Source organism: Clytia hemisphaerica, unplaced genomic scaffold (genome assembly GCF_902728285.1).
Source record: "Clytia hemisphaerica strain Z4C2 unplaced genomic scaffold, Clytia hemisphaerica genome assembly, whole genome shotgun sequence".
NCBI lineage: Eukaryota > Metazoa > Cnidaria > Hydrozoa > Leptothecata > Clytiidae > Clytia > Clytia hemisphaerica.
In genome coordinates, this window is record NW_027103334.1 from 583,480 (window position 1) to 598,078 (window position 14,599).

Genomic DNA, 14,599 nt, shown 5'->3' on the forward strand with positions numbered 1-14,599 from the left:
AACCTATTTTAGCCCCCCCCCAGCGGACCCTCGATTCACGCAATCACGCAATTTTTTCTCGAGTTTCACGCATACCCGATTTTTAGAAAATCGGGAAAATATCCGGGAAAAATCGGGGGAAAATTTGAAAATCTGGAAATTTGCTCATAATCAGCAGAAAAAAGAGAAAATTCACGTATTCACGCAAACAATAGCGCAGATTTACACATTCATGCAATCGAAAAGTGGATTTTCACGCGCAAGTATTTTCATTTCGCACATTCATGCATTTTTATTTTATTTTTACACATTCACGCAACCGAAAAAGCCCATTCACGCATTTATGCAAACTACTGGGGGCCCCTTCCAAGGCTTTTGCATCTAAACGATGCTGAAACAATATGACAGTCTATAAAAGTCAAAAAGTAATTGGAAAAAAGATTGAAGTCTGAAATACTGGTTGAAAATTTGCTTTTGTGAAGGCAGGAAACTTCACAGCTTTAATTATAATTATAAATTATAAATAACATTTGGAGGCACAGTGTAATCTCTTCCAGGTAAAAATCTCTACCATTTTGAGACACAGGATAGCTTCATTTATTTATTAGGAAATTCTAAGAAAATGTCCATTCGAGTCGTTAATTGGGCTCTTCTAGAAAAGTTTTTGTACATGGGGGGGGGGGTGTGAAGTGGAAGATATATGGGATATATTGGATATTTTGTCCGGGTGGGGGGGGGGGATAGTGAAAAATCTGCAAAATTTGCCTTGTTTTGGGGCAAACTGACTCTGATTAGGGATGATTTTGAATGTCCGGGGTGAGATCTGTTGTCTGGGGGTGAATTTCCAAAAAATGTTATATCCTCCAGCCACCTCGCATATTAAACTTTTTTCTGGAAGAGCCCAATCAGAATTCGGGAACCATTGAACGTATCTGCTAACATTTGCTTACACATCATTTTTCGAGACATACAGTAACAATACTCAAATCCTTAAATAAATTTAAATTATAAGTGCAAACAACAAAAGAAAATCTATAAATCAAAAATAAAAGTTTCTTTCCAACTTAAGTTGATTAATGGTTTTGTTTTTAAATAAGAGTGATATCATTTGCTTACTCATCCATTTTAATTCACAAGCTTTTTCCCGGCTTTTTCACATTGGATTGACACGGATGTAGAGCAACATTGGTCAGAAAGAGAAAAGAAGAGCATTTTTTGCTTATATCAGCATAATATAACAATAAGAAGACACTGTCCTGAAATATCAAATATGTGTGATATGAAACGGGAACACTTATGTAAAAACAAAACCTTTAAGGAAATATGACATACAGTAACTTGAACATGAAAAGGGATCACAAATTTGTTCGAGTTAAGGAAATTTCGAGTCATTGAGTTAACAAGTTAACGAACAGAGAATAGCCAACTTCCAATTGAATAGATCGAATCATCACACTCCATTCTTCCACTATGCAATACTACGTGATATTTATAACTAACCCACAAAGTATGATCATAGTACGGCACTACAACATTGCGACCGCCTATCCATAATTGGTCGCAAGATTCAGTCGCCATTTTTGAATTATCATCCTTTAGATATCGAACTCGACCATTACATTGGCCTCGGGTGGTAGGTATTCCTCTCAACGCTTTCATAAGCTTGTCTCCACTTAGTATGACGTGTAGGGTACGCCCATGGGAAGGCTTGTAGCATTTGACTCTCATCTCCGTATAACCTCCACTCGTGAAAAGCTTTCCAACCTCTGATGGAGATAACATGAAGTGAGCATTTTGTATGTTTTGAAGTTGAGATATTGTGGGCTTTAAAGCGATGTGGTTATATATTGTTCCTAATTCAGCTGGGTCGTCCATTGTTATATTGCCGATAACAAGCCAACTACCTATTTCAGATGAAAAGAAAATTTGATCTTGGCTTTTCAGTTACGTGTTTTTTATAGGAACATCCAAAAGTTACAAGCTCTCGGATGTTCTTAGCTTTTTGAGTTTAAAGCCTTAAAGTACTCTCATTTTCACCATTTTGAAGTATTTTTTGTATGATGTCCTAATAAATGTCGGTGTTTTAGAGTATAAGCAGAGTAAAGTTCAAGAACTAGAATCTCAATCAGGAACCTGGGGAATACTTAAAGGCAAAAATAGGTGCTTAGTATGTGAGGACGGTAAAGGTCGGTTTTTTGTCGGTATTTCCCCTTTTTGGAAGCTGGCACACAACGTTGTTTCAACGTTCATCTAACGTTATATGGACGTTGTGAATATTAGAAAAACGTTGAAGCGACGTTGTGTGCCAGCTGGGTTGTGAATATCAGGACGAAGCTGGACGAACTTTCTTACCTATATCAGCAAATATTTCACAAAACACTTTTGTAGTTATACCAAAGATTTCAAAGGTATAAAAGCCTGATTGGCAATCTGGGCAATGGTCTTTAATGGTTTCACATGAACCATCTGCAACTTCTCCATTTGTGATGTTACAAAATAATTCCGTTATGTCTCCGTTAGATGTTTCTATTGTATAAAAGCTGGATCGACTTGTTGCATTATATTGCACTATCCCATTGCACGATGGTTGACCTACACCAAATGTAGTCAGATTGCAAAAGACAGAATGAATACTGTCTTTTATTTGCAACGAATAAAATTTGGAAGTGCATCCCGGGCAATGATCTTTAATGGTTTCACATGAACCATCTGTAACTTTTCCCTTTGTGATGTTACAAAATAATTCTGCTATGTCTCCGTTAGATGTTTCTATTGTATAAAAGCTGGATCGACTTGTTGCATTATATTGCACTATCCCATTGCACGATGGTTGACCTACACCAAATGTAGTCAGATTGCAAAAGACAGAATGAATACTGTCTTTTATTTGCAACGAATAAAATTTGGAAGTGCATCCCGGGCAATGATCTTTAATGGTTTCACATGAACCATCTGTAACTTTTCCCTTTGTGATGTTACAAAATAATTCTGCTATGTCTCCGTTAGATGTTTCTATTGTATAAAAGCTGGATCGACTTGTTGCATTATATTGCACTATCCCATTGCACGATGGTTGACCTACACCAAATGTAGTCAGATCGCAAAAGACAGAATGAATACTGTCTTTTATTTGCAACGAATAAAATTTGGAAGTGCATCCCGGGCACATCTCTTTCACCTCTTTGCAACTCTTTAACGGTGATTTCTAAAAAGAAACAGAATTCAAACCTGGATTAATTTTCAAGATGAAACACAGGGGGGCACTCAAGGTAAATAACCTACCATACGTGCAGCTCTTAGAGGTATATTTTCCAAGCTTCCCAATGTGCACTGTAAGGGTTGCAATCAGCAAAGATGATAAAAATTGCACTATAAGGGTGTAAAATTTCTAAAATCTGATTATATTTTACCTGAAAATGGTCAAAAATGTTCAAGAAAATGCACCGTAAGGGTCAATTTTTTGCTCAAATTTGCTCAAATTCTGCAATATTTTCTCTGCACTGTAAGGGTTCAATTAAAAGGTCTAATTTTGGGCCGCACGTAATAGTGTTAAACGCACGCGGCTAGTGTGTTAAACACAACTTTCTTTAATACGTTAGTGCCAATCTTCATATCCCGTCCTCGCAGGTTGATTTCAAAGAAAGCTAAACTATGATTCAAACTATGATTACAACTGGGTATCAAGGACATAAAAATTGTAAACACACAGAGGATTGGAGTCTTCACGGAAGCGAGAGAGGAGGAAGGGAGGTATCGACCAATCAAGGTAGTTTTCGAAAATGAAGAAGACAAGAACAAAGTCTTGAGAACCATCACGACATACAAAAGCCCTCCTTTTGGAACGATTGACAATCAAAGAATTTTGCAAGTGAGCACGCGAGCTCAATGCTCAAATGAAAGACAAAACTATTCAATTTAAAGTCAGGGGAAGCTCCAGAACAAAACCATACCTAAAAAAAATTATCACAACAAGCGTTTGTAAAAAAGATAGGTTCTTAGAGGCCCATGGCGTGCCTTGAATCTCAATCCTTAAATAAATTATGTTCATAGCACCTCAAAGGGTTTAGAGAATCGGTTGAAATAATTCAAAATTGCAGAAGGAGCCAACGAGCTCATTTCTGCGAAACATCAGTTTCCAGGAGAGCTCTTTTTCATAAAATTGGGAAACAAATCTGATTCCGTGCTCCAGCTGATGATGTCATATCAACGGGAAACAAATCAATATTTTTTGAAGATGACATACTTTAATGGGATAAACTTTCGCGGGGATTAAATTTCGCAGATCAGGAGTTCACTGATTTTTCGCGTAATTTCGTGGATCAGGATTAAATCTAATTTTAAGTGATTCCAAATTTAGCAAACAGAACTTTTCTCAAAATGTTGACATGGTAGTGTGCGAAAATTCGACAATGATAGCGTTCTATTTACATATGGGACCAAAAAACGACGATAGAAATTAAAAATTAAAGATTTTCGAGGATAGAAGAAATATTTCAAATTTTTCGCGGGTATTTAATTTCGCGGATGAGGCACTTCCAAATTTCCATTGGGACTTAATTTCGCGGATTTTAATCCCCGCGAAAGATTATCCCATTTAAGTAATAAATTGTGAATTTTCCTACCTCTATTTCTTGATAGAAGATCCCAACACTCTCTTCTTTTGAATATATTAGCTGTTCTGTATTCTCAATACAAAAACATTGGCCTTTTTCTTCATCATAGTAACTTTTCCTCAGTTTCCTTTGACATTTTAAAACGCATTCGATCGGTGATGTTACGACAATCGGTTTTACTGAAGACTCACTATCAATACTAGTTGTCGGTTGCTGTTTTTCTTCGCCAGAATACCAGTGAGAATAAACGAAACATAATTTCAATGTGATCATTAAAAAATTTATATATTTTCGAGCGCGTTTCATAATTGAAAAAAAAACGGGCGTTATTACCCTCGAAGAACTCTTCAAGCTACTTCATTTTGAGATTCGTTTTAGTCACCCTTATTTGCACAATGAAGTATCTTAGCGTCGTTTTTATATGGTTAAGGTAGAAGTTATTTTGAGATAAAAAGGGACCTCTTTGTCATATTTTGATAAACATTCGTTTGAAATTCGAATCTTTTAGATTTACCGAATTGGAGGACCGGTTTTGAATGAACCTTCACAATTATTACTACCTTAAGGGAAGAAATTTTCGCCGAACAAATTTTTGCGGAATTGAATTTTTCTTGTTTATTTTTAATAACGCTTTTATCATTTCACCGTCTATCAAGTTGTTTATATTTTGAATGGACGATATTTTAAGACCATTCAACAGATATTTGTGACATGCCAAGATATAAACAAATTATTAGGATATAAATATTTTAAAATGTATGAACATGTTTTCATTTAAATTTAGCTTTTTTATTAGTTCCCCGTCTGTCCGTAACTTGCACCTGATTTTGGCCTTACTTACGGATTCCTTTTGTGAAAACTGCAATCTCGATCAAAATATATTTTTTTAAAGCCTTATGTTACAAATGTAAATGATTTGCCTAGAACCCAGTTTATAAGAATATATTCAGACTGAAATTCGGGAATATAATAAGAACATCGTTAGAAAAAGGTCAACTTGAGAATTCAAGAGTTTAACCAAACTTGCTCAAAATTATCTCAATTCACAAGAAACTTCAGTAATTTGCAGTAACTCTTTTCCCAGCTGGCCCACAACGTTTTTTCAACGTTCATCTAACGTTATATGGACGTTCATCTAACGTTATATGGACGTTGTGAACGTTAGATAAACGTCGAAAAAACGTTGTGTGCCAGCTGGGTTACTTCCGAACTTCAAATTCAAGCAGATTTGTTCGACTTGAGGACCAATTTTTATAACCAAACGTAATTCTGTATATTTAAGTGAATCATTTTCAAGAAACCCAATCAGAACATTTAAGGCTCAAAATTAAAAAAAAATTAATCACATCCAGACTCTGCCCAATCTAAGTTCTGATTGGAAATAAACGTGTATGATTAGATTTTTGCTATAATTTCACAAAAGATAAATTCTTTGGTGTCGTCTTAATCCTGATTGGAATACATTCTATATAATATTTTATCAATCAACAGTGGTAGCTAAAATCTGTTCAAAACAAAATTAACTATTCGTAATATTTTGCTTTTGAGGGAAAAAAGGTATCCTTAAAAATGAATACCTCGTTGAAGGGATAATATTGAGTGGATCGACGTAAGCATCGAAGAATCATTTTCCAAGATGAAAATAGGATGATGAAAAAGCAACGTGTTCAAAAAAATTTATTCAATTTTTTTATTCTACCTATTATTAACCGATGTTCGTCCTCTCGTCCTATAAATAAATTAACCTGTGTTTGTTCGTTTTCGTCCGTTCGTCCGTTCGTTCGTTCGTTCGTCTGTTACCAACTTTTCTCAGGATTGAATCATAGAAATCTTTTGATATTTGGTACAAAGGTGCAAAATGGTGGTGGGAAAAATGTGACGGAGCCCAATTTTCGAGAAAAAAAATTTTTGGGCAAATTTGGGCTAAAAAACGGCTAAAAAACGGGTTTTTTGGACTTTGTGAAAAATTGGATCATTAATTTTTTCTGATTTTTTGCATGAAAGTAGGGTACCATCATAGGTAAAAGGTGGCTCAAGCAGATTTTTGCAAAAAAATTTGTTGGCTCAAAAAAAGCATTGTTATCTATAAGAATCACTATTAATAAGCATACATCAATGTTCTTAGTCAAATTACTAAATTATTTTATGAGATAGATGTTTTTTTTGCTAATGAGGACTTACTTTTGAAGAATATGTGTGTTTAGACATGAAATTTTGGTTGCTTCGCATGTTTTTATAAAAAAAACTGGCCAAATTCGATATTTTTTTACAAGCACATTATCAATTACTTAGGTATTAGCTTTTCTCGAGATTGGCTCTTTCATTCTTTACGATTTTTTGCAGAAAGATGCATAACTATAAACCCTCGAACGTAACGGAGCCCGATTTTCGAAAAGAAATGTTTTTAGGCAAATTTGGGCCAAAAGACGGCTAAAAAAAGGGTTTTTTGGACTTTGTGAAATATTGGATCATTGTTTTTTTCTGATTTTTTGCATGAAAGTAGGTAAAAGATTGCTCAAGCAGATTTTTGTAAAAAAAGGAATTTTTTCAGCTCAAAATACGCATCTTTATCTATAAGAATCACTATTAATAAGCATACATCAATGTTCTTAGCCAAATTAGTCAATTTTTTGATGAGATAGATGTTTCTTTTGCTCACGAAGACTTGAATATGAAAGAATATTTCAAGAGCATGAAATTTTGGTTTCTAAACGTTTTCTTTATAAGAAACAAACGACTAATTTTAATAGATCGTCAGTATTTGTGTTCTGAATGATTGTTTAATGGTCACGTCATGTAGATATCAATTATAAATGTGTTAAATGCATAACCAGGTAGGTCCATAAAAGTATCACTTGTTGCATTTTGATGCAATATGGCAATGCCCAAAAAGTGACGGACCCCGATTTTCAAAAATAAATAATGGGGGGCAAATTTGGTCCTGAAATTGCCTAAAAATAGGATTCTTTTGGAAAATTGCTTTATTAGTTTCTTCTGTTTTTTACCTATTTTCAATAAAGTATTAAGTTTAAGTCAAGTAGAAAAAATGTTCTGTTTTTCTTTTTCATTTTCAGCTGCAGTTTCAAACTTTTAGAAAATCTATTTCGAATGGGGATTTCGCCAAATATTTTTTAAGGGTACAGGACAGGTTTGAAAACCCGGGGGTGTTTTTAGGCATATTACACCTAAAAACACCCCCGGGTTTCTAAACCTGTCCTGTAATGTAATAGATCAAAATTCTTTTACGCCAAGAAAAATTCCCACATTAGAAATAGTAGCTTTTCTACACGCATTAGACTTTCAGTCTTTTTTCTTGTGAAAATAAAAACAATTTTTAGCTAGGCAGGTATTTTCACCGCTAAAATAGGCGGCTGGTTGCTGTGATGAAGGAAAAGAGTCCTAACAACTTGTGAAATAGCATGTCGGTTTTTCCCGGTCGGCAAATAGATAAATTCTGACTGTCACACAGTGAATAACAAATCTCCCACTGAAATACTAAGAAATTTTAAGATGAAACGTTGGCGCTTATGTTTGCAATGTTTAAAATATTCATGATATATTCATAATAAATTCACGACTTCCTTTATACGGAACTACGCAAAATAGCCAGGGCGTTAGCCACTAGTCTTATTATTTCAATTCAAGATCAGTGGCAAACACCCGGTTTCTATTTTGGGTGCTTCCGTATAAAAACATTACGTCATGAAAATCATGAATTTATGTTTTTTTTCGGAACTAATTGATTTCGTGGCGGTACTTACTCGGTATTGTCGGATTGTCGGTTTCGTACCAACTATTCAAAGAAGAAGTCGGAATGGCATGATTACGGAAAGAAACAAATATATTTATTTCCATTTATGAATCTATTTTTGACGATAAGGTGTATGATTTCGGTTTCCGCCTAAAAAAATTCTGGATTAAAAGTGCGGAATTCTGATTTCTGTGAATAAACAAAAATTACTTTAATGGGATAAATTTTCGCGGGGATTAAATTTCGTGCATGAGCCTATCCGTTAAATTTTAAAATTTCACAGGTGTTTATTTTGGCAGATTAAGAAGCGTTTTTGAGTTTCCTATTGGATTATAAATACCACAGAATCCGCGATAATATATCACATCATCATCAAAGAGACCGCTAGTGTTCGATCTGATAAAACTTTTTTGACAGTTTTCGATACGGTGAACACGTTGAGGATGGTTAAAATTCTGAGGCTTATGACCTAATAAAAAGGCCGACAGCTCTCGAACTATCAAAGTAATCCAAAGATCTAACGGCAACCATCATCGAAGATTGACATGATCGTTTGACGTAAGACAGAAGATAGCTTGATAGATAAAGAAAAATCCCTGATTTATCATATCCAAAAAAATCAAAGAACCAAAGGGAGATTAATTCAAAAACCATAAAACCACTCTCTAGTATATAAAAAATAGCCAGCTATATAGAAATGAACAAAAACAGTCGTTACTTAAACGTTGCAAAGCTGGCATATAACCAAAGTCAAGCTACATTCAAAGAAATCTTTTCGAAATTTAAATTGTGAAAATCTAGTAAAAAGGTTACGAATAAAGTAAGTAGTAGAAAGCAGCAAAACCAAACGAACGAAAGTTCGGGGTAACATCCCGATAACATTTACAAACATCTACACTCTTGACTTCAGCTCAGCTGTTTAATTTTTTTACCGTTTTTCTTGAAAAATTATTAAATAGAAAATAGTATGATATGACGGATATACACGAATCCTATGAAATTACCTGGGTACAATCTTGTTTAAAACTACGCCCCCAGGTAATTTTCTCTCCGCCCGGGCGTTTTCTAATATCTTGCACGCCCTAGTAAAGAGCACCTGTTAAATACAATTCAATAATCGAAAAGATAATTTTAATCCTTAACTTTCCGTTATGTTCCTTTATAGTCAGCAGATATTTCATTTTGGGACAATATTCCTTCAAATGATCGAGTTAACGAATCTGTCATATCCAATCAAAATACCACCGATCAATCTTGTGATATCACGTTAACCAATGAAAATCAAGAAGTCCTATCATCAACCAATCAAAACACCGATGTTCCATCTAATGGTATTACATTAACCAATCAGCATCAAGAATTGCAGTCACGTGGCGCGTCCTTATCCAATGAAAATCCACCGGTAGAAGATACAACTTTTAGTGAACTTGCTTCACAACTTTTAGGAGAACCGGAAATCCAAGTTTTTGGTGATTCTGAAACGATACTTCAACACAAACAAACAGACTTTGGACAAACCGAAACTACCGGAAACCTTCTGTCGCCAACAAAAGAAACGGAAAATAGTGGGACAACCAAAAGAACATTTTTATCCAGTGTAAGCCACGACATACAACCACCAAGTCCAAGAAGAAGATCTTCTACCAATACCGGAGTTGCAAATGGAACAACACAAAAGGGAAATAGAAACGTAAGTGTCATTCGTTATTTTAAACAGAAGATTTTCTTGTTTGCTCATAATTATGTTTTATGTTTTTAGCAGTAGCGTAACAGTAGTATAACTGTATCTGATGTCAACCACCTCCTTATAATTACGCAATTCTTTTTTAGATATAGAAATAAATTGTTTTTATTCTGACTGTCGTCCGTTGGTTATCGGCTCTCTTACGCCGGCCCTTATTGTCGTTAGTTTTAGGCGCGTTAAAAGGGCCGGTGTAAAAAGGGCCAAAATTTTGTAAATTTTACTTAAAAGTGGCGTTAGCTTTTGACCATTTTTCTCTATTTAAGGGATTTTGAGTATAATTCGAAGATAAAAAATTATCCATTGTTTTACTCCATATATAAAACTTCGCAAAAATCAGTGATTTTCAACTTTCAACAGTTTACTACTGAAAAATGATTTTTTAATTTAAATTGATGCATAAATAGCCATTATAACAAATTTTGGCGTTATTTACGCTCCTAATTGGCGTAAGCCAAAAATCAGGCTGTGGCGTAATAAGGGCCGGCGTAAAAATGACCGGCGTTAAATTAGGGCCGGCGTAAAAAAGGCCGATAAGGTAGTAAACGCGGTAAATATATATGCTCAGAGTTTACAGCCATCACGGCAATTTACGGGAAAAAGGTCGCGGTAGAGGTTTGGAATAAACGTCGTAGACACTTCCGCCGCTGCTTTACTCCGCACTAGCGGCGGGTAACACAAATTGTTTCGAGTTAAGGAAATTTCGATTTATGGAGATTGGTTATTATAAGGCAACTGAAGGGTTAACAAAAAGGGACAAGGAAACTTGTTCGAGTTATAGAGGTTTGTGTTAAAGTGACTCTACTGTACCGTAATTTTTCTTATTAAACGCGTACTCTTTTTTTTAACGTGCGCCCTAATTTTTTCCTAATTTTTAACACGTATTTTATTCGCTTGAATATCGTAATTAATTTTTCTCTATTTTTTCATGCGTAGCGTCCAAACTATTTACTTATTGCCAAGCGTTAAATTAGAAAAGCTACGGTAAACATCTTCCGCCCAGTTGCTGATGATGTCCTTTAAAAGAGGGAACTGAAATCCTACTTAGATGGTTGGGGAAATTTTTAAAATTTTTTCTATATTTTTCGAATACCATTTCTACCGGTTTATCATCTCTATTTGATAAACAAAAATGGCTTAATCACTCTAATTTGCTTCTTTCAATTAACGTTAAAACTATTTTCAAAACCGCAATTCTTTTATCAAGGATGTGGTAATTTTACACGATTTCTCTACTAAAATGGTTCTATGATTAACCAATGCCGATATTCTTTTAGTCACTATGAAGGACCTCGGATAAACTCTCTGAGTTAAATATTGTACTTTTGAGTGAGGAATAATAAACTTAAATAAACCAGCTCCGCTGGAAAGTCAGTCCAAAAGGTAAAAATAAAAATCTGAGCAGCTTGGAAGAGCGAAAATGATTGCGAAAATGATTGCCACACAGTGGAATCCGTCCAAATCAGAAGTTGTAAGAACAAACTTATCTCGCCTTACAAAATTAGAATTTAAAAGTCTCATCATCATTTAGCTTTTTTAATAGCTTTCACATGCTCAGGGGTACTTTGATTGCAGGCTGACGGGTTTTTATCATCCGACTATTCTGTCAGGTACCAAAAAGGCATCCAGGACAGCACATATCCGTACCCTTCCTGTTTTCTCTATCAGGATATAGGGGGTACCTTTTTACGCTTTTGTGATATTTTTCAAGTTGTCGCCATAATTTTTAGACTGTCGTGTTTCCAGAAGCTGTCGTGATATTTTTCAAGTTGTCGCGTTTCCAAAAAAAATTCAAAACACCATGACCACACATTTGGCAAAACTTTGCCGAATGAGCGGGGGAAGGAAAGTGAAACTTTAAACAACGAGGTTTAACGGCAAAGGGGATTCCCTGACACGATTACACATAAAAACGCGACAGTTTCTGAAAACGCAACATCTTCTGGAAACGCGACAGCTTGAAAAATATCGCGACAACTTGAAAAATATCGCGACAGAGCTTCTGGAAACGCGACAGTTTGGAAAATATCGCGACATATTTAAAAAATTTCTGCGCACTGACTTTTCTCTGCTTCCATATTTAAGAGCCACAATAAAGAAGTTTTTATTTTCATATTTTTACAGTCCACTGTTGAAATGGAGGAATTTTGGAATGAAGTTGCAATGCGCTCACAAAGTCAAGAGAACCTAATCGAATCCAGTTCATCAGACAAAGAGACTACAGTCCAAAGTAACCAATTGTGTACAGACCATTTAAAAGTTGACGATACAGCTTCCAATAAAAGTCCGCGTGTTCAAAGGAGATCGCCCGCTGTTATACGTCGGAAGAAAAGGAACACCGAATATAGAAATGTAAGGAAAGAAATTATTTGTCTACTTACTGCACGATTTAACGTCCGTGTTTCCCAGCAGTTGGGGTTGGAAGCCTTCCTCTGATGATTGTACGCCAGGCTGCCCGATCATTAGTCATGTCGACAGTTGCATTAATAGATTCGAGGTCGTCTTTAATATTGTCCATCCATTTTTTTTTGGTTTGCCTAAATATTTACCTTTCACAACATGGGAAAGGATTCTCTTCTGCCAACAGTCTTCATCCATACGCCTGGACATGGCCAAACCAGCGTAGCCTACCTTGACGTAGCAAATCGTCGATCGGAGCGATGCCAAGCCTCTAAGAGCAGTCAAAGATTCTCAAAAACAAATTTTTTAACGTACTTTAAAGAAAGTCTATTGAAAATTTCCTCTCGGTTCTAATTTTTTCTATTTTTTTTTCTCACCAAGATAACACAATTACAAATACAAATTGTGATACCACTAATATGTATAATAAGCGCGCAAAATTACGGAAATCGCCAAAACTTCTCTTTGGGTGAATCAGTGAATGCCAGAGTTTTTAGGCTACTGACATCCATTAGCATTAAGGAATTCTTGCTCTTTATATTATACTACCTGTAGTTTTGTTAATGTTTGAGATTAAGAGTAATGATTCTTAAGCTTTCGAGGCTTCCTCCTGCAGTGGTAATAATATTTAGAAAAAAACTGATAAAAGGGCTAATTTCAAAATGTGAAAACTTTTATTATTTATTTATTTATTTATTTAATGAATTTCCCTTCGCAGGCATTTATGCCATTCCGAAAGGTTCTACAATAAGGTTGTTTTGGGCCGTCCACATAGTACGTACGCACTAAAATGTCGAAAGTCGGATACCCCTCCCCCCTGTACGCAAGCGTACGCAAATGGCTATACCTCCCTTGGTACCCCCCTACGTATTTTTCATCCACCCCCCCCCCCTCGGTTGAAGAGAATTTCGAATTTAAATCGTTTGGCTCGGACCTTTACTTCATACATGAAACTCAATGTTTATTAAGAAACTTTTTCTTTTCCTTGGATGCGTATAAGAAACGTAAAAATCGAAAAAAAAAAAGCAAAAAAGGCTATGAATTTTTTCCTCTGCGTACGTACATTTTCCTTTGACCCTTTTCCCCCCTGTACGCAAGCAAACGCTTTTGAGAAGACTCCCCCCTACTATGTGGGCGGCCCCTTTAGAAAAAATTCGTTATGGTAAGTCCGGAATTCCAAAGTTCTTTTCTATCTCGTTTGGTTGATGGAATATTTTTATATTCCATACTTCGTCCAGGTTAACCTTGAATTGATGGAACACGGTTTTGGAATTGACGATGTTGGCTGGTAGATTATTCCAAGGACCAATTGTTCGATAATAAAATGAATTGAGCTGGGCACCTCTTGCACCATCTTTTGGGATTCGCTCGACGAGTTAAAGGTCGTGTTCATGGTTTCTTGTGACATGCGTCTGGTGCTGAAAGGTTTTGTGTAGTGAAGATCTATCGTAGAAATGTTTATATATTTCAATCATATCGTTCCGCTCTAGTCTATATGCAAGGGTCGGAGGATCGAGTCTGCGTAAACGTTCTTGGTGTTCTAAGTTCTGGAAACCATCGAACTTACTTGCTCTCCTTTGAACATTTTCTACGGCGGCTGTGATATTTCTCTTCAAGTAAGGTGTCCAGACTTCATTGCCATATTCAAGGTGAGGATGAACATGCGTTGTGTATAGGGCCTTGAACATATCTTTATTTAGGTAGGAACAGCTTCTGCTAGAATCAAACCAACAATGCTATTTGACTTCTTAACCTTGGTTGCGATATGTGGTTCGAAAGATAGTCGCTCGTCAAAAGTAACCCCAAGGTCTTTCTCTTCTTCCATATGTTCAAGTATTTTGCCATTGAGGTTATTTGGATATGCATGAACGCTGTTGCGGAATTTGACGAGTGTTAATACATGACATATTTCGGGATGAAAAGTTAATAACCAGCTTTTTTATCATTCTTCCAACTTCTTTATGTCCTGTTGAAGAAGCTCGGCGTCAAACGCGCTTCTTATCCTCTTGTAGATCTTAGTGTCATCTGCAAATAACAGCCCGCTAAATTTAACAGCTTCTGGGAGGTCGTTGATATATAACAAACAGTAAACAACATTTAACACATTCGAGTGTT

The 14,599-nt window shown here is 35.7% G+C and overlaps 2 protein-coding genes across 2 annotated transcripts in view; one reads left to right on the top strand and one right to left on the bottom strand.

Moving 5' to 3' along the window:
* Nucleotides 1-14,599, top strand: part of LOC136816001 (putative leucine-rich repeat-containing protein DDB_G0290503) — a 62,246-nt gene that overhangs the window by 10,137 nt on the left and 37,510 nt on the right. Inside the window, exons 10-11 of the mRNA XM_067072425.1 lie at nucleotides 9,509-10,033; nucleotides 12,209-12,436. Of these exons, the coding sequence (XP_066928526.1) occupies nucleotides 9,509-10,033; nucleotides 12,209-12,436 (753 nt within the window). The remainder of the gene's footprint in view (nucleotides 1-9,508; nucleotides 10,034-12,208; nucleotides 12,437-14,599) is intronic.
* On the bottom strand, nucleotides 1,134-4,975 carry LOC136816804 (uncharacterized). The gene is made up of 3 exons (XM_067073133.1): nucleotides 4,602-4,975; nucleotides 2,332-3,184; nucleotides 1,134-1,883 (listed from the first exon to the last, which is right to left on the bottom strand). Exons 1-3 carry the CDS (start codon nucleotides 4,896-4,898, stop codon nucleotides 1,384-1,386), a joined length of 1,650 nt encoding a protein of 549 aa, XP_066929234.1. The 5' UTR covers nucleotides 4,899-4,975; the 3' UTR covers nucleotides 1,134-1,383.

Bases quoted from the DNA above. Each gene is read 5' to 3' on its own strand.
- LOC136816804 (XM_067073133.1), bottom strand. From the start codon at position 4,898: ATGAAACGCGCTCGAAAATATATAAATTTTTTAATGATCACATTGAAA. The intron at 3,185-4,601 runs GTAGGAAAATTC...GTTTCTTTTTAG, and splicing joins TCTTCTATCAAGAAATAGAG to AAATCACCGTTAAAGAGTTG. The intron at 1,884-2,331 runs GTAAGAAAGTTC...CATCTGAAATAG, and splicing joins TGAAATATTTGCTGATATAG to GTAGTTGGCTTGTTATCGGC.